Source organism: Oryx dammah, unplaced genomic scaffold, assembly GCF_014754425.2.
Source record: "Oryx dammah isolate SB20612 unplaced genomic scaffold, SCBI_Odam_1.1 HiC_scaffold_2, whole genome shotgun sequence".
Taxonomy (NCBI): domain Eukaryota; kingdom Metazoa; phylum Chordata; class Mammalia; order Artiodactyla; family Bovidae; genus Oryx; species Oryx dammah.
In genome coordinates, this window is record NW_024070186.1 from 182,746,541 (window position 1) to 182,768,620 (window position 22,080).

The 22,080-nt window shown below is 46.3% G+C and overlaps 1 protein-coding gene and 1 pseudogene across 2 annotated transcripts in view; both read right to left on the minus strand.

Moving 5' to 3' along the window:
* Nucleotides 1–1,581, minus strand: part of XPO6 (exportin 6) — a 107,043-nt gene extending 105,462 nt beyond the window's left edge. For both annotated transcript variants that reach the window (XM_040258494.1, XM_040258487.1), the window contains exon 1: nucleotides 1,360–1,581. In XM_040258494.1, the coding sequence (XP_040114428.1) occupies nucleotides 1,360–1,362 (3 nt within the window). In that variant the 5' untranslated portion in view covers nucleotides 1,363–1,581. The remainder of the gene's footprint in view (nucleotides 1–1,359) is intronic.
* Nucleotides 1,582–19,167: 17,586 nt separating this feature from the next.
* On the minus strand, nucleotides 19,168–20,137 carry LOC120877409 (annotated as a pseudogene).
* Between the last annotated feature and the right edge of the window lie 1,943 nt (nucleotides 20,138–22,080).

A 22,080-nucleotide genomic window follows, 5' to 3' on the forward strand; every position in this document is an offset into this window, starting at 1 on the left:
ACCCTGGGACTCAAAAAGCTTAACTATCTGCCACTATCCATCCTACCTACACCTGGAACAGGCAACACTATACAGTGCTGCCTGGCATTAATGGTGCATTTTATCTGACTGGTTATAAGCACTATGAAGACAAGGGCTACAGCCTAGGTCTCCTCTCTCTGTACCAGACCTAACACATCACCCACAGGACACTCCAACGTTCAGAAAACCACACTGGCCTGAAGAGCTATTATCACAGACGATGTCATGGCCTCCTTTTCTCCACTAAACCCCTAACATGACAGAGATAAAATGGGCACCCTATAACTGGAGGTGCTCAAACACAGACTTGATGATCAACCACCTTCCATGGGCTTACTATGTACCATGAGCCAGAGAAGATAAAAATTCTGACAATTTCACCTTTGAGGAAACTGAGTTCACCGCAATGGACGACTATGGCTCAGAAATAATCACTCCAACAAGACAAATGCTTAAAAACAGATGTGCACAAATCTCAGGAAGTACTGAGAGTGCCTTTGGGCCTGGAAAATGTGGAATGTTATCCTCAGAAGAGGTGGCTTCTGAACCAGATCTGGAAAGAAGAAGCGATCTCCAGGCACTCCAGGGCAAAGGTCAGGGCATGTAGTAGAAAGACAGGCAGGGTGAGTGTCAACAGAGTACAGTTCCTGACTTTGCTATCATCTAGGTAAGTGACCTTTGCAAACCACAAACCCTCTCAGCTGCCCTGTATATAAGCTTCTACCAAGATGGCAACCCACTCCAGTATTGTTGCCTGGAGAATCTCATGGATAGAGGAACCTGATGGGCTGCAGTCCATGGAGTCGCAAAAAGTCGGACACGACTGAGCCGGCTAAAACAAGATCCACTCCAGCTCTGTCAAGTGTGTTCTATTAGGAGCCTGAAATCAAACTAGGTTCAAACCTCGCCACTGTCACTTAAGAGTGATCCTGAGCTGGCTATTTAGTTGCTCTGTGCCTCAGTCTCCCTACTTCAGAACACAGGGCTGGTGTACTAATTAAATAACACAGGTCAATCACTTAGCACAGAACTGTTAGCTACTGTCGTGATGAGCTACAAAGTACGAGAGGCAAACAACAGATGCAAGGGTTGTGTCTGCTCCGCGTCCAGGTCCCTCCCAGTCCTGAACCATCCCTGGGGCGGGAGGCGGGGTGGAGGGGGGGTTTGGGGGGGGATGGGAGCTCAGAGCCCGGCTGCAAACCCTGCACGCATGTGTCACGCCGGACTCGGCACGCGCCTCTCCCCGCCCCAGGGAGAAGCGATGGCTCAGCAGTCCCGGGCCCGCTCCCACCGCTCAGACTTGGCACCCGGGAAGGAAGGGGCTCCGACCCCACTTACCATGCTGGCCGGGGGAGGGGGCGGCTCAGGTGAGCTGGCTCTCGGGCTTCGGACACGTCCGGCTTGCACAGTTCAGGTCATGGTCCCGGCAGGCTCGGGAAGTCCCCCGCCCATGCAAAGACAACCGCTTCCCCACCCCCGAGCCTCGCGGGGACCCTCTAAAAAGAGTGCGGCCCCCCGGCCCGCCTCATCGGGGACCCCCGAAACAATTCATCCAGACCCACCCGCCCCTCCCCAAAGAAACTGCAAAAAGCAGGAAATGGGGCTCGGAGGGCTGACGAGGAGGGCAGCGGCTCGGGGCCCCCCGCCCGGGCCCGACCCCCGAGGGGAGGCTCCGGGCCCAGGCAGGGGCTCCCCGGCCCCCGCGTTCAGAAACGGCGGCGGGCCCGGCCCGGAGGCTGAAGGGGCGGAGGCTGAAGGGGCCTGGGCGGCGCAGTCCGAGCGGCCGACTCAGGGGAAAGGCCCGGGAGCCCACGCTATCCTTGCCGCCTCAGCCCACACAGCCGCTGCCGCCGCCCCCCGGAGCATCCCTGCGCGCGCCCGCCCCGGAGCTGCCCGCTCGCGCCGCGCGGCCGCCCCCGACCAACAGCCCTAACGCGCCGGAAGTGGCGAGCGCTCGGCGCGGCCCCACGGCGCGGCCGCCGGGCTGCGGCGCTGGAACCGGACCAATCCGGAATCGAGCGGGCGGGGGCTGGGGGGCGCGGGGCGGGGCCGCACCTGACGGCTCCCTCTGGCCCCGCCCAGCCAGGCCCCGCCCCACGCCCGCAGCCCTCCGCCGGTCCACGAGGGCAAGCGGCCATGTTGGTAAAGGGAACTGGCCCTGCCATCTTGGTAAAGGGGCGGTTTCTCTTTCATTTCCTGAGCTCATTCATTCCACCCATCTTGAAAGAGAACCTTCTATTTGCCCAGTACCCGGCTAGAAGTCGGTGGCACGCAGCCTCTTCCCTTGTGGAATTTACATCCATTCAGCCCACAGACATTTTAGCTGCTGTGGACCAGGCTCAGCTGTGGATGCCAGGACTAGTACAGTAAACAAGATCAATGTAGTCTCTGCACTCAAGGAGGCAGATAAGCAGCAAGTAGCAACCAAGTGAATAAATTAATTGTAAGAAACTGTTGTGAATGTTATGAATGAACAAACACACAGGGGCCCCAGATAAAACATGGAAGGGAGGCATGGAAATGTAAACAAGCCTGAGGATAAAGTCAATAGCCGCCAGCGTGATCAAAGTTAAGGAACAGCAACTGCAGAGATTCTAACAAGGCAAAGACGTGGTAGGTTCCGGTTCCTATCCTCCAACCCACTTTCCTTGTGAAAGAAGTGACTTTAAGCAAAAAACAATGCCCAGCAGCAGAAGTGCTGCTAGTCATGGGCTGAACCAAATCTGTGTTCAGTTCAGTTCAGTCGCCCAGTCGTGTCCAACTCTTTGCGACTCCTGAATCGCAGCACGCCAGGCCTCCCTGTCCATCACCAACTCCTGGAGTTCACTCAGACTCATGTCCATTGAGTCGGTGATGCCATCCAGCCATCTCATCCTCTGTCGTCCCCTTCGCCTCTTGCCCCCAATCCCTCCCAGCATCAGAGTCTTTTCCAATGAGTCAACTCTCCACATGAGATGGCCAAAGTGCTGGACTTTCAGCTTTAGCATCATTCCTTCCAAAGAAATCCCAGGGCTGATCTCCTTCAGAATGGACTGGTTGGATCTCCTTGCAGTCCAAGGGACTCTCAAGAGTCTTCTCCAACACCACACTTCAAAAGCATCAATTCTTCAGCGCTCAGCCCTCTTCACAGTCCAACTCTCACATCCATACATGACCACAGGAAAAACCATAGCCTTGACTAGACGGACCTTAGTCAGCAATGTCTCTGCTTTTGAATGTGCTATCTAGGTTGGTCGTAACTTTTCTTCCAAGGAGTAAGCATCTTTTAATTTCATGGCTGCAGTCACCATCTGCAGTGATTTTGGAGCCCCCCAAAATAAAAGTCTGACACTGTTTCCATTGTTTCCCCATCTATTTCCCATGAAGAGGGACCAGATGCCATGATCTTCGTTTTCTGAATGTTGAGCTTTAAGCCAACTTATTCACTCTCCAATTTCACTTTCCTCAAGAGGCTTTTTAGTTCCTCTTCACTTTCTGCCATAAGGGTGGTGTCATCTGCATATCTGAGGTTATTGATATTTCTCTCGGCAATCTTGATTCCAGCTTGTGTTTCTTCCAGTCCAGTGTTTCTCATGATGTACTCTGCATTGGAACCAGTCTGTTGTTCCATGTCCAGTTCTAACTGTTGCTTCCTGACCTGCATACAGATTTCTCAAGAGGCAGGTCAGGTGGTCTGGTATTCCCATCTCTCAGAATTGTCCACAGTTTATTGTGGAAATCTGTGTAGTGGCCTTCAAATTCCAGCATGAATCAGAATCACCTGGAGGGCCTGTTAGAACACTGATTGCCCTTCCCCATTCCCAGAGCTTCTAATCAGTAGAAACTCATAAATTACATTTCTAAAAAGTTCCTGGGTGATACTAATGCTCCAGGTCCAGGGATCACACTTGGGGGACTGCTGATATACCTCATGGCCACAGAAAGCAATGGCTCTCATTTATTCTTTCATTAAATATTTATTGTTGCCCACTAAGTGACAACGACTGTTCTGAGGATTCAGTGCTGATAAAACAGACACACTTGGGCCTTTATGGAATAGAGAGATGAATTATTTTAAAAGTATTACCAAATGAGTCATCACTTATAATTGCAATAAGAGCATTGAAGAAAAATACAAACCATTTGAGGGTTAATAGCCAAGGGATCTAAGCTAATCTTGGGGGTTTGGATGGAAAGGCAGTCAGGAAGTGACATTTATTTACCTGTGGCTTGAATGACATGTTGTAGTTAGCTAGGCAAAGTGAGGGGAAAGAATCTCCAGCTGTATGTATAAGAGAAGCCATCTCAAAAGATAAACAGATGAATCAGGATGGATGCCAAGTGGCCTGCCCTGTCTTGGCTCAGTGTAGTGAAATGAGCCAAGACACTTTGGAATGAGAGATTTGGAGTGGGAAACCCAGCTCTTATCACTGAAAGTGAAAGTGAAGTCGCTCAGTCATGTCCAACTCTTTTCGACCCCACAGACTGCCAGGCTCCTCCCTTCATGGGATTTTCCAGGCAAGAATACTGGAGTGGGTTGGCATTTCCTTCTCCAGGGGATCTTCCCAACCCAGGGATTCAACCCGGATCTACCCGCATTGTAGGCAGACACTTTACCATCTGAGCCAGTCGCTTCAGTCGTGTCTGACTCTGTGCGACGCCATAGACGGCAGCCCACCAGGCTCCCCCGTCCCTGGGATTCTCCAGGCAAGAACACTGGAGTGGGTTGCCATTTCCTTCTCCAGTGCATGAAAGTGAAAAGTGAAAGTGAAGTCGCTCAGTCGTGCCTGACTCTTAGCAACTCCATGGTCCGAAGCCTACCAGGCTCCTCCATCCATGAGATTTTCCAGGCAAGAGTACTGGAGTTGGGTTGCCATCGCCTTCTCCACTCTTAATCACTAGCTGAAGTATATTGAGCAAGAGACTATTAAAGTCTTTATTTTCTCACTGTGTAATTAGATGAAACAACAGGAAGTCAACTCACTCTCAACAAGAAGTACACCAGGACTTCCCTGGCGGTCCAGTGGTCGTGACTCGGTGCTTCCAATGCAGGGGCTGTGGGTTCAATCCCTGGTCAGGGAATCAAGATCCCACATGCCACATGGCAAAAGAACGGACGTATGCCTTTGGCTCACATGATTCGCAAACCTGGACAACCAGAAATAAGTCAGCTTCAGGCTGGGAGTAATGGGTGCCCCGGATCCATTAATCTAGGATTTTCTTGGCTTTGCCATCCTAGGTGTATCAGCCTTGTCCTCAAGATGGCAGCCAGTGCCAGCCAGGGCCACACAATTCCCTGTTCACATCCAGCAAGAGAGAGCACTTCCCTAGTGGTCCAGGGGCTGACTCTGTACACCCAGTACAGGGGAGCAGGATTCAATCCCTGGTCAGGGAACTATGCCCCACATGCCACAACTAAAGATCCCACATCCAACAACTAAGACCCAGCACAGCCAAATAAATGCATATTTTAAAAAGAGAGAGAGCATATTTTCCCATGTCTTATCTCATGGCAGTAAGTTTTATACTTCTGGTCCTAATCGACCCAGGCCTGCCCATCCCTGAACTAGCCATGTAGAGGAAGATGGAATTGCTAAGACTGACTTAAAGAAGCCTCCCCTGGGGCTGATTTCAATTCCCCAGAATAAAGTGGATTTGTTGGCGTCACCGTCATGTCCATCATACCTCCATTGCCAGGCTAGAGTGAAGATTAAATTTAATGTACACAAAACATCTAGCACATAAGGCAGACAATACATCACAGCTATTATTAATTTTACTCCAGGGATTTTGTCCAAGTCAACTAAATAACATTTTGTTATTAATATTAATCTGAAGCGTGTCTATTCCAAAAGAAGATTTAAGGCTGCTGTTACCTTTTGTTGGCACTGCAGGGATGGCCCCTATCCATCTCTTTCTGCCCATTCCTATTGCTACTGCCTTGGTCTCATTCATTCTGCTATTTGTTCAATATTCGGTTAGTATCAACTTTCTGCCAGACCTTTTGCAAAACCTAAGATTTCCAAAATGAATAAGATTCAGACAAACTGTTCACTGCCTCATGGTAGAAACAGCCACCAAACAATTACCACAGTGTGAGAGATGCTATAATAAAGATAGATACAAACCTTCTGGGCTTCCCAGGTGGCACAGTGGTAAAGAATCCACCTGCCAATGCAGGAGATGCAAGTTTGATCCTTGGGTCGGGAAGATCCCTGGGGTAGGAAATGGTCACCCACTCCCATGGAAAATCCCATGAACAGAGGAGTCTGGCAGGCTACAGTCCATGGGGCTGCAAAGAGTCAAACACAACTAAGCAACTAACTGAGCACACACACTTTCATAAGTCTTCTAGCAATAGTAGGGGAAGTAGTTGTGAGGCTAAACAAAAATGGTAACATTTCAGTTGGATCTTCTGGGATGAATAGAAGTTCACCTCAATGCAGCAGTGTCCCCAACTCCTACTCCAACTCAAAGCTGTCTTCTACTGTGACAAGACTCTTTCCACTGCAAGTGACAAAATTGGGACTCTAAAGTTGGAACTCAACTATCATATGACAAAAAAGGGACTGTATTGTTTCTAGGAGAGATCCAACGGGTTGCATGGATTTCAGACACAAATGAATTCTGGGTATGAAATGACATTACAAAACTCAGTTTTTCCCCACTTCTTGGTTCTGCTTGAAGACCCATTTGGTGGGCCCTGCATACCCAGGCTTTATCTTCTCCCAGATGGAAACCTGGTAGAAAAGAGAGTATGCCTCTCCTACAGATGCTCCAGGAAAATAATCCCATTGGCTTTCGTTGGCTCACTATGACCCAATCATTCCAACCAAGGGTGAATATGATGCTGTGATTGGCTGGACATTGGTCACATGCTCCACCCCAAGCTCCACAATGTCTCTTTCAAGGGAATGGCCAAGTTCTCTCTGAGTCCAACCACAATTCTGCCAGGCTGTTAGAATCTGGAGAATTCTCCCATTTTGCAGATGAGGAAACATGTTAGTTTCTCAAAAGGTGTGTTAACAGTAACACTCAGTATGGACTTGGTGAAAGAAGGGGGTGAAAAAAAAGGTAAGTGTGTGCACCCTCTATAGGTGATAGGAAAACTGTCTTTAGCCTGTCATTCAAGGCCTTTGACAGTCTGAAACTGTATAACCAGACTCTCTGGGCTGAGTCTCTACTCTGCCCTTTACTAGCTGTGTGGCCTTGAGCAAGTCACTTAAACTCTCTGTACTTCAGTTTCTTCATCCATGAAATGGGAATAACATCAGTACAGGTACCTGTGTGAGTCAGATTCTATCAGGAAACCCTAGTTTAGATTTGAAGGATTGACAAGGGTGTAATTCAAAGGGGGGTAAGGAAACCCTACAAAGGGTAATACAGTACCCCAAGTCTAGCAATAGTAGGACAACTTGCACCTCTAGACCTAACAGGGCAAGAGGAGGAATGGTTGCCAGAATCTGACAAGGGAGAATCATGTGAAAGCAGCTGAAGTAAGCATCCAGCCAAGGTGATCCTGCAGGGAAGAAGCCAGTGGAATAAATATGCTGACCTCACTGTCTTCCCTCCCCCTCTCTCCTGCTGGGACTCCCCATTGCATAAATCCAACTAGAAGCCAGGGACCAAGGGATGCTGCTGATACTGTTCATAGAGACCAACCTCTTAGACCCAGGGCTAGGCAGAGAAGGGGAATAGAAGAGAACAAGCAGAGTACCATGAAGTATTTAGAACAAAACCTGGCATTTAAAATTTTTAAGTTTTTTGTTGTTGGGTTTTGTTTTGTTTTTTGGCAGAACATGGGCTCTAGGGTGTACACTTAGTTGTGGCTCACAGACTTAGCTGCCCCATGACATGTAGGACCTTCCTGGAACAGGGATCAAACCCATGTCGCCTGCATTGACAAGCAGATTCTTAACCTCTGCACCACTAGGAAAGTCCCTAAAGATTTTCAATCATTTTAGCTAGCAATTACTATTTCCATCCTAGTTCCAGCCCTCCTTTCAAACTCCTCGTCCTCAAATCCTCATGGCTCCTGGAAAACAGTAGGCTCTTTCATGTCTCTGCGCCTATGCTCATGTTGTTCCATCTTAGGATGACCTTTTCCTCACCCCTTTCAATCTCCTATTCATCCCAAAGACCAAAAGCAGATGTCTCCCACAGAGCGTCCTCTTCCTGTGGAGTAAAAGAAAATGAAAGTGAAAGTGCTAGGTGCTCAGTCCTGTCCGACTCTTTGTGACTCCATGGACTGTAAACCACCAGGCTCCTCTGTCCATGGAATTCTCCAGGCAAGAACACTAGAGTGTGTTGTCCTTCCCTTCTCCAAGGGATCTTTCTGACCCAGGAATCAAACCCCAGTCTTGCATTGCAGGCAGATTCTTTACCATCTGAGCCACCTGAGTAAAAGGAGTTAATAAACCATCATTAATATGATATTGGAGAAATATTGCCTGCAGCTTTACCTGGTTGTAACAGCCCCTGGAAATATCCAACAGGAATCATCCATGGGTACCGTATTATGCAAGAGAGACCTCTAATGTCCAGCCATGTCAAGGACAGATTGTATTTCCCCATTCCTTGCAGCTGACTGAGTGGAAGTGACCCCTGTCACTGCTGGGCCAGAGCATTTCCTTGCGTGGGTGATTCGCTTCCATTCTGCTCTCCCCTGCCATAGTGAACCCTGAGGCACCATGTTGAAACTGTGGCACCATGAAATGAAGTGATTGCACAGGACAGAACCACTTCCTGACCCACACCAGACCAGCAGAATGAGCTGATTTTGTTTTCAGACAAAGTGATAGGTAATAAAAGGATTTATTTAGAGAGAAATACATTTCACAAAGAAATAGAATGGGAAAGACCAGAGATCTCTTCAAGAAAACCAGAGATACCAAGGGAACATTTCATGCAAAGATGGGCACAATAAAGGACAGAAATGGTATCCTAACAGAAGCAGAAGATACTAAGAAGAGGTGGCAAGAATACATAGAAGAACTATACAAAAAAGATCTTCATGACCCAAATAATCACAATATGATCACTCACCTAGAGCCAGACATCCTGGAATGTGAAGTCAAGTGGGCCTTAGGAAGCATCACTGTGAACAAAGCAAGTGGAGGTGATGGAATTCCAGTTGAGGTATTGCAAATCCTAAAAGGCGATGTTGTGAAAGTGCTGCACTCAATATGCCAGCAAATTTGGAAAACTCAGCAGTGGGCACAGGACTGGAAAAGGTCAGTTTTCATTCCAATCCCAAAGAAGGGCAATGCCAAAGAATGTTCAAACTATGCACAATTGTATTCATCTCACACGCTAGCAGAGTAATGCTCAAAATTCTCCAAGCCAGGCTTTAATAGTATGTGAAGTGAGAACTTCCAAATGTTCACGCTGGATTTAGAAAAGGCAGAGGAACCAGAGATCAAATTGCCTACGTGCGCTGGATCATAGAAAAAGCAAGAGAATTCCAGAAAAACATCTATTTCTGCTTCATTGACTACACCAAAGCCTTTGACTGTGTGGATCACAACAAATTTTGGAAAATTCTTCAAGAGATGGGAATACCAGGCCACCTAACCTGCCTCCTGAGCAATCTGCATGCAGGTCAAGAAGCAACAGGTACAACCAGACATGGCAAAATAGACTGGTTCCAAATCAGGAAAGGAGTACATGAAGGCTGTATATTGTCACCCTGCTTATTTGACTTATATGCAGTGTACGTCATGTAAAATGTCAGGCTGGATGAAGCAAAAGCTGGACTCAAGATTGCCAGGAGAAATATCAATATCCTCAGATATGCAGATGACAACCCTCTTATGGCAGAAAATGAAGAGGAACTAAACAGCGTCTTGAAAGTGAAAGAGGAGAGTGAAAAAGCTGGTTTAAAACTCAACATTCAAAAGACAAAGATCATGGCATCCAGTCCCATCACTTCATGGCAAATAGATGAGGAAACAATGGAAACAGTGAGAGACTTTATTTTCTTGGGCTCCAGAATCAGATGGTGACTACAGCCACAAAATTAAGACTCTTGCTCCTTGGAAGAAAAGCTTTGATAAACCTAGACAGCGTATTAAAAAGCGGAGACATTACTTTCCCGACAAAGTTCCGTCTAGTCAGAGTTATGGTTTCTCCATGTATGGATGCGAGTGTTGGACCATAAAGAAAGCTGAGCACTGAAGAATTGATGCTTTTCAACTGCGGTGTTGGAGAAGACTCTTGAGAGGCCCTTGGACTGCAAGGAGATCCAACCAGTCAATCCTAAAGGAAATCAGTCCTGAATGTTCATTGGAAGGACTGATGCTGAAGCTGAAGCTCCAATACTTTGGCCACCTGATGCAAAGAACTGACTCATTAGAAAAGACCCTGATGCTGGGAAAGATTGAAGGCAGGAGGAGAAGGGCCCAACAGAGGATGAGATGGTTGGATGGCATCACTGACCGATGGACATAAGTTTGAGCAAACTCGGAGATGGTGAAGGGCAGGAAAGCCTGGTGTGCTGCAGTTCATGGGGTTGCAAAAAGTCAGACTGAGTGACTGCACAATAAAACAGGAGAGTTCATGCTCAAAAGACCCAAACTCTTCAGTGGTTTCAGTGGCAAGGGTTTTTAAAGATGGTGGTGAGGGGAGGGTCATAGTATGTGGACAGCTTATGGACATTCTTCTGACTGGTTGGTGGTGAGGTAACATGGTGATGTTTCAGGAATCTCAACCTTCTGGTTCCAGTCAGCAGGGGGTCTGTTGTAAAGCGGCATGAACTCACCATCCTCCACCTGGGTGGGGGTTCTTAGTTTCTGCAGAACAACCCAAAGATATGCATCAAATTGTTATCTATTTCCTTTTAGGAGGAACTAGGAGTCCTGTGGTTCTTGTCCTAATCACTGATTGCTTGAGCCTGCTCTTTGAAATTCAGGGATGGCCTTGGAGACTGAAGCCTTTTTTCTCCTACAAACAAGAAATGGAGGGGCTTCCCTGGTGGCACAATGGTTAAAAATCCACCTTACAATGCAGGGGACCTGGGTTCAACCCTTGATCAAGAACTAGGTCCCACAAGCTGCAACTAAGAGAGCTCATGCCGCAGGGAAGATCGAAGATCCCAAGTGCTGCAACTAAATCCTGAAAGGACCCACAACTAAGACCTGCAAATTATTTACTTGCAGCCAAGTAAATAATTATATTAAAAAGGTTGGGAGGGGAGGCTGCCCTGGTGATTCAGTGGTAAACAATCTACCTGCCACACGCAGGGAACACAGTTTCGATCCCTGATCCGGGAAGATCCCCTATGCTGCGGAGCTACTAAGCCCGTGCACCACAACTGTTGAACCTGTGCTCTAGGGCCTGGGAGCTGCAACTACGGAGTCCACGCACTGCAGCTACTGAAGCCTGAGAACCCTAGAGCCTGTGCTCTGCAACAGGAGAAGCCACTACAATCAGAGGCCTGTGCGCACTGCAGCTGGAGAGTGGGCTCTGCGTCCCACAGCTAGAGAAAAGCCCATGCAGCAACAAAGACCCAGAACAGCCAAAAATAAATGAATAAAAGTATTAAGAAAAGAAGAAGAAAGAAATGGAGGTCACAGAGGGACTTCTGTGCCTGAGAAGGCCCGCAGGGTCCTGCTTGGCTTCAATCCCCCCCCTTTTCTTCGATATTCCTCAATTCTGAAGGGAACAGGGTTGGGACAAGAAAGTGAATAAAGTTTTGGATGGAGAGATTAATCATAAACTCAGCAGAACTTAGTTTGAGGGAGATTCAGTTTCATATTCAGTAAGAGGAAGAAAATGTCAAAAGGAAACTGAGGGGGAGATGAATGTTCAGTAATTGAAAACAAGTGCTCCCCAATGAGCACTCTCTTCTCTTGAAGAATCCCAGCCTAGAGGAGGCCCAGGCTAATCACATCCTCCCGCAGGGCAGTACAATGGACTGGGGTGACCTCCATGATGGAGAAGTACAAGCCACCTAGACTTGGGCCATGTGGTCAGAGAGAGTTTCCCAGAGGAGGCAACACTTAATCTCAGGCTTGAAGAGTGATGGTGTTACAAGAAAAAATGGGGTACGAGAGGATGGTCACTTCCCAGGTCTCAGGGGAGTCCCTGGGACCAGTTGCCAAGTGACAGTCCATAGCTTCACACAGGAAAGAATTCAAGAATGAGACAGAGTAGTGAAAGCCCAAGTGTATTTAGAGAGATTTGGGGGTCGCCAAGACTGGTTCCAAATAGGAAAAAGAGTACATCAAGGCTGTATATTGTCACCCTGCTTACTTAACTTATATGCAGAGTACATCATGAGAAATGCTGGACTGGAAGAAACACAAGCTGGAATCAAGATTGTCGGGAGAAATATCAATAACCTCAGATATGCAGATGATACCGCCCTTATGGCAGAAAGTGAAGAGGAACTAAAAAGCCTCTTGATGAAAGTGAAAGAGGAGAGTGAAAAAGTTGGCTTAAAGCTCAACATTCAGAAAACAAAGATCATGGCATCCAGTCCCATCACTTCATGGGAAATAGATGGGGAAACAGTGGAAACAGTGTCAGACTTTATTTTTTTGGGCTCCAAAATCACTGCAGATGGTGGCTGCAGCCATTAAATTAAAAGATGCTTACTCCTTGGAAGGAAAGTTATGACCAACCTAGATAGCATGTTCAAAAGCAGAGACATTACTTTGCCAACTAAGGTCCGTCTAGTCAAGGCTATGGTTTTTCCAGTAGTCATGTATGGATGTGAGAGTTGGACTGTGAAGAGGGCTGAGCGCTGAAGAATTGATGCTTTTGAAGTGTGGTGTTGGAGAAGACTCTTGAGAGTCCCGTGGACTGCAAGGAGATCCAACCAGTCCATTCTGAAGGAGATCAGCCCTGGGATTTCTTTGGAAGGAATGATGCTAAAGCTGAAACTCCAGTACTTTGGCCACCTCATGCGAAGAGTTGACTCATTGGAAAAGACTCTGATGCTGGGAGAGATTGGGGGCAGGAGGAGAAGGGGACGACAGAGGATGAGATGGCTGGATGGCATCACCGACTCAATGGACTTGAGTCTGAGTGAACTCCGGGAGTTGGTGATGGACAGGGAGGCCTGGCATGCTGCGATTCATGGGGTCGCAAAAAGTCAGACACGACTGAGCGACTGAACTGAACTGAACCCACTTTTTGGCCTTTTATGGTTAGCCTCAGAACTGTCATGGCACCTGTGGTTGTGTCATTTAGTGAAACTGAAAGTGAAAGTCGCTCAGTCGTGTCCGACTCTTTGTGACTCTACAGACTATACACTCCATGGAATTCTCCAGGCCAAATACTGGAGTGGGTAGCCTTTCCCTTCTCCAGCGGATCTTCCTGACCCAGAAATCGAACCAGGGTCTCCTGCATTGCAGGCAGATTCTTTACCAGCTGAGCTACCAGGGAAGCTGATATCATTTAGATGTTAATGCATTAAAATAAATGTATAGTGAAGCTCAAGACCTACTAGAAGTCAGATCTTCTGCCATCTTGGAGCTAGTTGGTTCTAACCAGTTTTTGTGGTATCCTCAACAACTATGTTATTCTTTTAATAGTTGGGCCCTACCTCCTTCCCTCCTGTCTCAATGGGAATCAGAACCTCCTATGTAAAAGAGTTGTTGTTTAGTTGCTAAGTCGTGTCCAACTCTTTGCAACCCCATGGACTATAGCCCACCAGGCTTCTCTGTCCATGGGGTTCTCCAGGCAAGAATACTGGAATGGGCTGCCATGCCCTCCTCCAGGGAATTTTCCCAGCCCAGGGATCGAACCTGCATCTGTGGGTTCTTTACCACTAGCACCATCTGGGAAGCCCAAGAATACTGGACTGGGTTGCCATTTCCTTCTCCAATGTAAAAGGAGAGGTGGTGGCAAAGGAAAAAATGTATGTAAAGGCCACGAGGTACTACAGAAGGTGTGAGTTTCTCTTGTCTTCCTCACTATCAAACTTGTAGGATTTGAAACCAGGAGGAATGCCGTCTTTGATTTTCAGTCATCTCTAGAAAAGAAAAAGGGAGGTAAAACGAACATGGTTTATAGATGATACAGTTGTATATCTGGAAAATCCAGGTGAATCTGTTGAACAAACAAATAATAAAAATCTTCTGTTACTTGGCTGGGTCCAAAATTAAACTAAGGACATCAATAACTTCCCTATTTATATCAACCACAACTGCTTAGAAGATATGATGGAAGTGGTGACCCCCATTTGCAACAGCAACACAAAAGGAAGAAGCCCTAAGAACAGACTTACTAAGAAATGAATAAAATCTCTATAAAGGAAACTTTAAAACATTGCCGAATGATGCTAAAGAAGACTGAAGTCAGATCTCGACAAACTTGACCAACTTTTTCTTGAAGGAAAAGTCAACAGCATAAAGATGCCACTTCTTCCTAAGATGATCTATATAGTAAATATTGTTTTAATTAAAAAAAAAAAAAACTCCCATCTGTTCTGCTGCTGCTGCTGCTGCTGCTGCTAAGTTGCTTCAGTTGTGTCCGACTCTGTGCAACCCCGTAGATGGTAGCCCACCAGGCTCCCCCATCCCTGGGATTCTCCAGGCAAGAACACTGGAGTGGGTTGCCATTTCCTTCTCCAATGCATGAAAGGGAAAAGTGAAAGTGAAGTCGCTCAGTAGTGTCTGACTCCTAGCGACCCCGTGGACTGCAGCCTACCAGGCTCTTCCGTCCATGGGATTTGCCAGGCAAGAGTACTGGAGTGGGGTGCCATTGCCTTCTCCATCCCATCTGTTCAAACCTCACTAATTCTTTAATGTGTCTGCGCGTGTGCTCAGTTGTGTCTGACTCTTTGCCACTTCGTGGATTGTAGCCCACCGGGTTCCTCTGTACACGGGATTTTCCAGGCAAGAATACTGGAGTGGGTTGCCATTTTCTCCTCCAAGGGATCTTCCTGACCCAGGACTTGAACTTGCATCTCCTGCATTGGCAAGCAGATTCTTTATCACTCTTTAAGTCTCAGCTCAAATGCCTTCACTTCCTACAAGAAGCACCCCTGGTCAGAATGTACTGCTCAGTGTTCCTTTTTTTTTCCCCCAATATTTATTTATTTATCTGGCTTTGCCATGTTTTAAGTATAACACAGAGAATCTTCAGTTGCAGTGTGTGGAATCTAGTTCCCTGACCAGAATTGAACCCAGTCTCCTGCATTGGGAGCTCAGAGTCTTAGCCATTGGACCACCAGCAGAAACCCGATCAGTGTTCCTTGACCTTTATTCTGCTTCCAATCTTTATTAGAATTAGTGGCAGACAGCTGTGACTCTACCTCGATTTTTTTGCTGTACCTGGAGGCATTTGGCATCTTAGTTCCCTAACCAGGGATCGAACCTGGGTCCCCTGCAGTGAAAGTTTGTAGTCTTATCTGCTGGGCCACCAGGGAATTCCCTGTGGATGCCCCTAAGGGGGACTTTACTGAGGGCAAGGACTCTCTCCACCTCCCTTCATGTATCAGGTTAGTAGGGTTCAAGCTGATGTTGACCATGAGGCTGGGGAGGCCTGGAGTCACAGGCTTTCCCAGGGATCATGCTATATTTAGGCTTTGTCTGGAGTTCAGAGGCAGCTACCCAGGCCTTCTCCTGGCCTCCTTGTTCCTCTGCTGCCTGGGACCTTGGATGCACTATCTGATCCCACTTCTTGCCATCTTCCTACTGGGACCTGTTGTTGGCTCTTGCTGTCCTGGAGTCTAACCTTAGTCAGTTCTTTGTCAGTTTTTCATTCTGTATATCAGGTCCTGACAACTGGCCTGGTCTCTTTTTGGGAACTAAGTCACCTTAGTTTGTGCCTGGTTTGGGTTTGATTTCTCCTCTCTCAAGCCAGATCTGGATTCATACCTCACCCTCACACTGTACACCAAAATAAACTCTAAGGAGACCAAAGTTTTACCTGTTGTTGTTGGTTGTTTTTTTTTTTTTTTAAGCTATAAAAGCACTTGAAGAAAGCCTGGGCAAATTCCTTTCAACATTGGCATGGGAGCATCCTTACCTAATACGATTCAAAATCTAGAAACCATGAAAGATTGATTAATTCAACTGTAAAAAAACAAATTTAAAACTTCCTGGCAAAGTAAAGGCATAAGCAAAGTCAAGAGACAAATGACAATCTGGGGAGAATATCTGCAAGTCAATGTCACAAAGAGATAATCATCTCCTAATTACAAAAAGAACTCAGAAATGTAGACAAGAGTCCAACAATTTAGTAGGAAAAGAGGGGCAAAGTACGTAAATTGACAGTTCACAAAAAAATTGCAATGTCGCCTCCCGGTTTGGCTCCAAATTCAGAAGTTTAACAACATATCCTGTTGGCCAGTCTGTGTGGAAATAGATACTCTGTGTAGTTTGTAGGGGGCTTCCCAAGTGGCCTAGTAGTAAAGGGCCTACCTGACAACACAGGAGACTTAAGAGATGTGGGGTTGGGAAAATCCCTGGAGGAGGGCATGGCAACTCACTCCAGTATTCCTGCCTGGAGAATCCCATGGACAGAGGAGCCTGGAGGAGTATGGCCCATAGGGTCGCAAAGAGTCCCCCATAGGGACACAGCTGAAGCGACTTAGCATGCCCATATCCTGGTAGGAGTCCACAACTCCCGAGAGTGAGTTGGCACAGTCCACCAAAAACACCTTTTGACCCAGCAGTTCTACTTTGGTGAATTTAGTCTATAGACACTCTAGTCCGCTTACATGCATAGATGCACAAGATTATATTTTACAGCACTGGTTTTGTTATTAAAAGAATGGAAAATATATTATCTAGGGTCACATGCTTACGCCTCAGGTCACATGATACCAAGGTGTGGGATCAGTCCAGCCATACTTCACTGAGAGGAGAGGAAAGTTACCTTCTGAGCAATTTTGGGGTTTTCAGAACAAGGGACAGGAAGAAAATGACAGTCCTGTACCCTCCATGTTCTTCCTGTGTAACAAGGTACAAACAGCTGGCTTTGTCAGAATGCTCCAGAGCAAACACAGCTGACATAGCACTTCTGTACGATTTCAAGGTGTTTTCAGGTAACTGGTGATAGTGGCTCAACCACCTTCTAGGGAATTCCCTATTGGTCCAGTGGTTAGGACTGGGTGCTTTCACTGTCGGGGCCCAGTTTAATCCCTGATTGGGAAACTTAGATCCTGCCAGCTGGGTGGTGTGGCCAAAAAAACAACAACCCCCCCCAAAAAAAAACCACCTTTTAAGAATAACGGGTTCTCGATGTGAGGGTCCTTTGCTTTGCTGAGCAAATGATGAGCATGGATATGTAAACATGGGGTAGCATCCAGGGCAGTGATATGTCCCATCTCTGTGTAATACTAAGGAGAGAAACTGGGATTTGGAATGAAATTCTGGAGGGAGAGAAATGAACTAGACTGCCAGGCACTATGAGAGATATGAGCTAAAGGAAAAATAATCCAGTAGCAGTTTTGCTGATGCAAGAATTGTAGGAAAAAAAGCAGAAAGCGTGAATGAAGGTCTTAGGTTATTTTGCATTGGGATGGGTGATGTAGTCCCCTCTTCTGAGTTCTTATGAAAACTTTAGTAAAGATGGGTCCTCATGGCTCTGGTGCACAGTTGCTCTTTTGAGGATGGTACTGTCCCTGTGCATGCTAAGTCACTTCAGTCATGCTTTTGCAACACTATAGACTGTAGCCTGCCAGTTCCTCTGTCCATGGATTCTCCAGGCAAGAATACTGGACTAGGTTGTCATGCCTTCCTCCAGGAGCTCTTCCCAACCCAGGGATTGAAACCACGTCTCTTATGTCTCCTGCATTGGCAAGCGAGTTCTTTACCACTAGTGCCACCAAAACTTGGGAGCTGGTTTTACTGGTTGCGGTGACTACCAGGAGTGAGGGCGTGATCCTTACTGTCTCTGTGGCCAGGGTCATGCCATCTAGTGAGATGTTTCTCATACATGACCTGTTTGCACCCCCAGCTGGAAACACTGCTTTGGTGTGAGTGAATTGTCTGGGAAAATTTGAAGATGTTTTGGGTTTTGCATCCAGGTTGATGTAAGGAAAAAAGGAGAGCACACAGGAGTCAGAGGACAAAGACACAGCAGGCACTTGGGTTATACTTGTATTTAAGACTTTGATTATATGGTAGCTACATCACTTAATTTCTCTTGTTATATCTTCCTTCATTACAGCCCTAGATTTATCTCCTCTTTGTCATTTGCTTCATAAGAAGTGTTTTTCTTTTTTAATTTAAAAAAAACTCTGACTACAGCACCATGTAGCTGGTGGACCTTTAGTTCCCTAACCAGGGATCAAACCTACACTCTTGGCAGTGATAGCAGAGTCCCAACCACTGGACCGCCAGGGAATTACCATAACTTGTCCTTTTAGTTTTCTGCATTATACATTTTTCCCCCCATTAGGTCTAATCTGCATATAAAATAGAGGTGTTTTGCACCCAGTTTGTCCTCATCTGTCTACAAACCAGGGCTCATCCTCTCTTTTGTCAGCACCATATTTTTGGAAATCATTTGCGATCTTTTACCACCCTCCCCATGTTCATTTGCCATTTAAAAAAGCAAGTTATTTATGGGTTTCTTAAATTTAGACGTTGAGGAAATAATTTAGATAAAAATATCTCTTACAAAAAAATATATATCTCTTCCATACACTGCTCAGGATCAAGGTATTGCAACCTCGCAATTTTTTTTAAAAATTAATAATACATATGCCCTGCTTCATTCTTTCAAAGTTTGCCATTCTTTCAAAGAGAAATCCTTGTCAGCAAGTAGCTGATGGTGAAGGTGGGGGGTTGGGTTTGAGCTGGAGGGCTCTGATCTGAAGGTTGCCTGGGGCTCAGTGAACCTGTGGGAGACCTGGGTGTGTCTCCAGGTTGGATGGTCTTGATCTTCCAAGATGTGAGCCTCAGGCACTCTCTGTCTTTTAAGGACACAGTCAACAGAAAATGGGCCAGGTCTCCTGTCAAGGGGTTGCCCGGTGGTTGACTGGGGTTATGGTCAACTGGTTTTCATAGTCTGAAATGCAAGGAGCTGTGATGGCTCCTTACGGGCTCCCTTAAAGGGCAGACCTTGCTATAGCGTCCTGGTTCCGGATTGTTACAGGTACTGGGTATATACTGTTGTCTCCCAATATGTAAATGATTTAAGACAGCTTATTATTATCTGTCACAATTCTGTGGATTGACCAGCCCTAGCTGGATATCATTTGGGGTCTTTTTTTTTTTTTTTTTTTTAGTTTAATGTATTTTAATAGCAAACTTACAGGAACAGCACAGAAGACAGACAAGATTAAAAACATGTGCTTGCATGTAGGACAACTTAGTTAGAAAAGTATAGTGAATGGATGGAATCTACTGTATGATATAATACTACAAACACCATTTAGTTGCAGTCAATAAGAAATTTACTTGTTTTAAAAAAATCCAAATTCTGGCATTGTCCAGAAAAATTTAACAGGTTTATTTATAATTGTTATAAAGTTGAACTGCTGAAACTTGTTCACGGAAACATTTTGACTTTCATTAATGCTTTATGTCCCTGCATTTATATTAAAAATTCACACACAAATGAAAATGGAAAAACTGCCAGTACCTGATTTCTGTCCCCTATTTTCCACTTACAATCATATACTTAGGTACCTTTTGACCCCATGGAAAAAAGAATATCTAACGTTCAGAACTACCAATAACAGGAAGAAGAGAATTTTTTTTTGTAAAAGAATGAAATGTTTCCCATCACAGTGGATTCTTAAGCACGTCCTCCACGTATGCGGCGTGCTAGCTGGATGTCTTTTGGCCTAACTGTTACATGTTTGGCATGGGTAGCACACCGGTTGGTGTCTTCAAAAAGGCCAACCAGATAGGCCTCACTTGCCTCCTGCAAAGCACCAATAGCTGCACTCTGGAAGCGCAGATCTGTTTTGAAGTCCTGAGCAATTTCCCCACCAGACGCTGGAAGGGAAGTTTGCGAATCAGAAGTTCAGCGGACTTCTGATAACGTCTAATTTCACGGAGTGCCACAGTACCAGGCCTGTAACGATGAGGTTTCTTCACCCCTCCAGTAGAGGGCGCACTCTTGCGAGCGGCTTTTGTAGAGAATTGCTTCCTCGGTGCTTTACCACCGGTCGATTTGCGGGCAGTCTGCTTTGTACGAGCCATGGTATAGGGACCTCCTTACTTACCCCACTTCTCCTTCGGCTGGAGCTCGGCGAGCTTGAGGCGGCGCTGGCGTTGGAGAACGACGGCCCATTTGGGGTCCTTCACGCAGCGGCAGTCAGAGAGGTGCTGGGCCTGCAGTCTTCCCAAGTTCTGACTGGGCTCAACCATTCAAGATGGCCTCATCCCTCCGCTGGGTCAGCTGTGATGGCTGGAAGCTGATCAGCCAACTGTCTCCTTCTTCCCACTGTCTTTCCATGTGGCTTGCCAGAACTTCCTCACAGCATGGCCGTCTTTGGTAATCGGACTTCTTACACAGTGGCTGATTTGCTCTGAAGGGAAATATTCCTGGGCAAAAGCTGTAGGCTTTCTAAGATCTAACTTTGGAAGTCATGCTCCCTTCTACTTCATTTCATTGGTCAGAAGTGAATTCACAGGGCCAGTCCAGGTTCAAGGGCAAGGGACTACATAAGGCTGAGAACACTGATAGATACGATTCAATGGGGGTTCATCTTTGCACACAGGGTCATGTGTATCAGTCAGGAAAGGCCAGGTTATGCTGCAGTAACAAACCAACCCCAAAATCTCACTGTCTCAAAACATGAAAGTTTAGGCCTCTCTTGTCTTTTGAGACGGCCCATACTCTGTGGAATGTGTTTCTCCTAAGGCCTCTTGCCTTCCAAGATGTCTGATACTCTGTCTGTGGAATGTCAGTTCAGCTCGGTCGCTCAGCTGTGTGCAACTCTTTGTGACCCCATGGGCTGCAGCATGCCAGACTTCCCTGTCCATCACCAACTCCCAGAGCTTGCTCAAACTCAGATCCTTTGAGTTGCTGATGCTATCCAGCCATCTCATCCTCTGTCATCCCCTTCTCCTCCTGCCTTCAATCTTTCCCAGCATCAGAGTCTTTTCCAATGAGTTAACTCTCCACATCAGGTGGCCAAAGTATTGGAGCTTCATCTTCAGCATCAGTCCTTCCAATGAATATTCAAGGTTGATTTCCTTTAGGATTGACTGGTTTGATCTTCTTGCAGTCCAAGGGACTCTCAAGAGTCTTCAATACCACAGCTCAAAAGCATCAATTCTTCGGCACTCAGCTTTCCTTATGGTCCAACTCTCACATCCATACATGACTACTGGAAAAACCATAGTTTTAACTAGACGGACCTTTGTTGGCAAAGTAACATCTCTGCTTTTTAATATGCTGTCTAGGTTTATTTCAGCTTTTCTTCCAAGGAGCAAGCATCTTTTAATTTAGTGGCTGTTGTCATCATCTGCAGTGATTTTGGAGCCCAAGAAAATAGAGTCTCTCACTGTTTTCATTGTTTCCCCATCTATTTGCCATGAAGTGATGGGACCAGATGCCATGACCTTTGTTTTTTGAATGTTGAGTTTTAAATCAGCTTTTTCACTCTCCTCTTTCACCTTCATCAAGAGGCTCTTTAGTTCCTCTTCATTTTCTGCCCTAAGAGTGGTGTCATCTGCATATCTGAGGTTATTGATATTTCTCCTGGCAATCTTGAGTCCAGCTTGTTCTTCCTCCAGCCCAGCATTTCTCATGATATACTCTGCATATAAGTTAAATAAGCAGGGTGACAATATGCAGCCTTGACATACTTCTTTCCCAATTTGGAACCAGTCTGTTGTTGAATGTACGGTTCTAACTGTTGCTTCTTGACCTGCATACAGGTTTTTCAGAAGGCAGGTAAGGTGGCCTGGTATTCCTGTCTCTTGAAGAATTTTCCAGTTTGTTGTGATCCACACAGTCAAAGGCTTTGGTGTAGTCAATAAAGCAGAAGTAGATGTTTTTCTGGAATTCTCTTGCTTTTCCAACAGATGTTGGCAATTTGATCTCTGGTTCCTCTGCCTTTTCTAAATCCAGCGTGAACGTCTGGAACTTCTTGGTTCACATATTTCTGAAGCCTGGCTTGGAGAATTTTGAGCATTTCTTTGCTAGGGTATGAAACGAGTG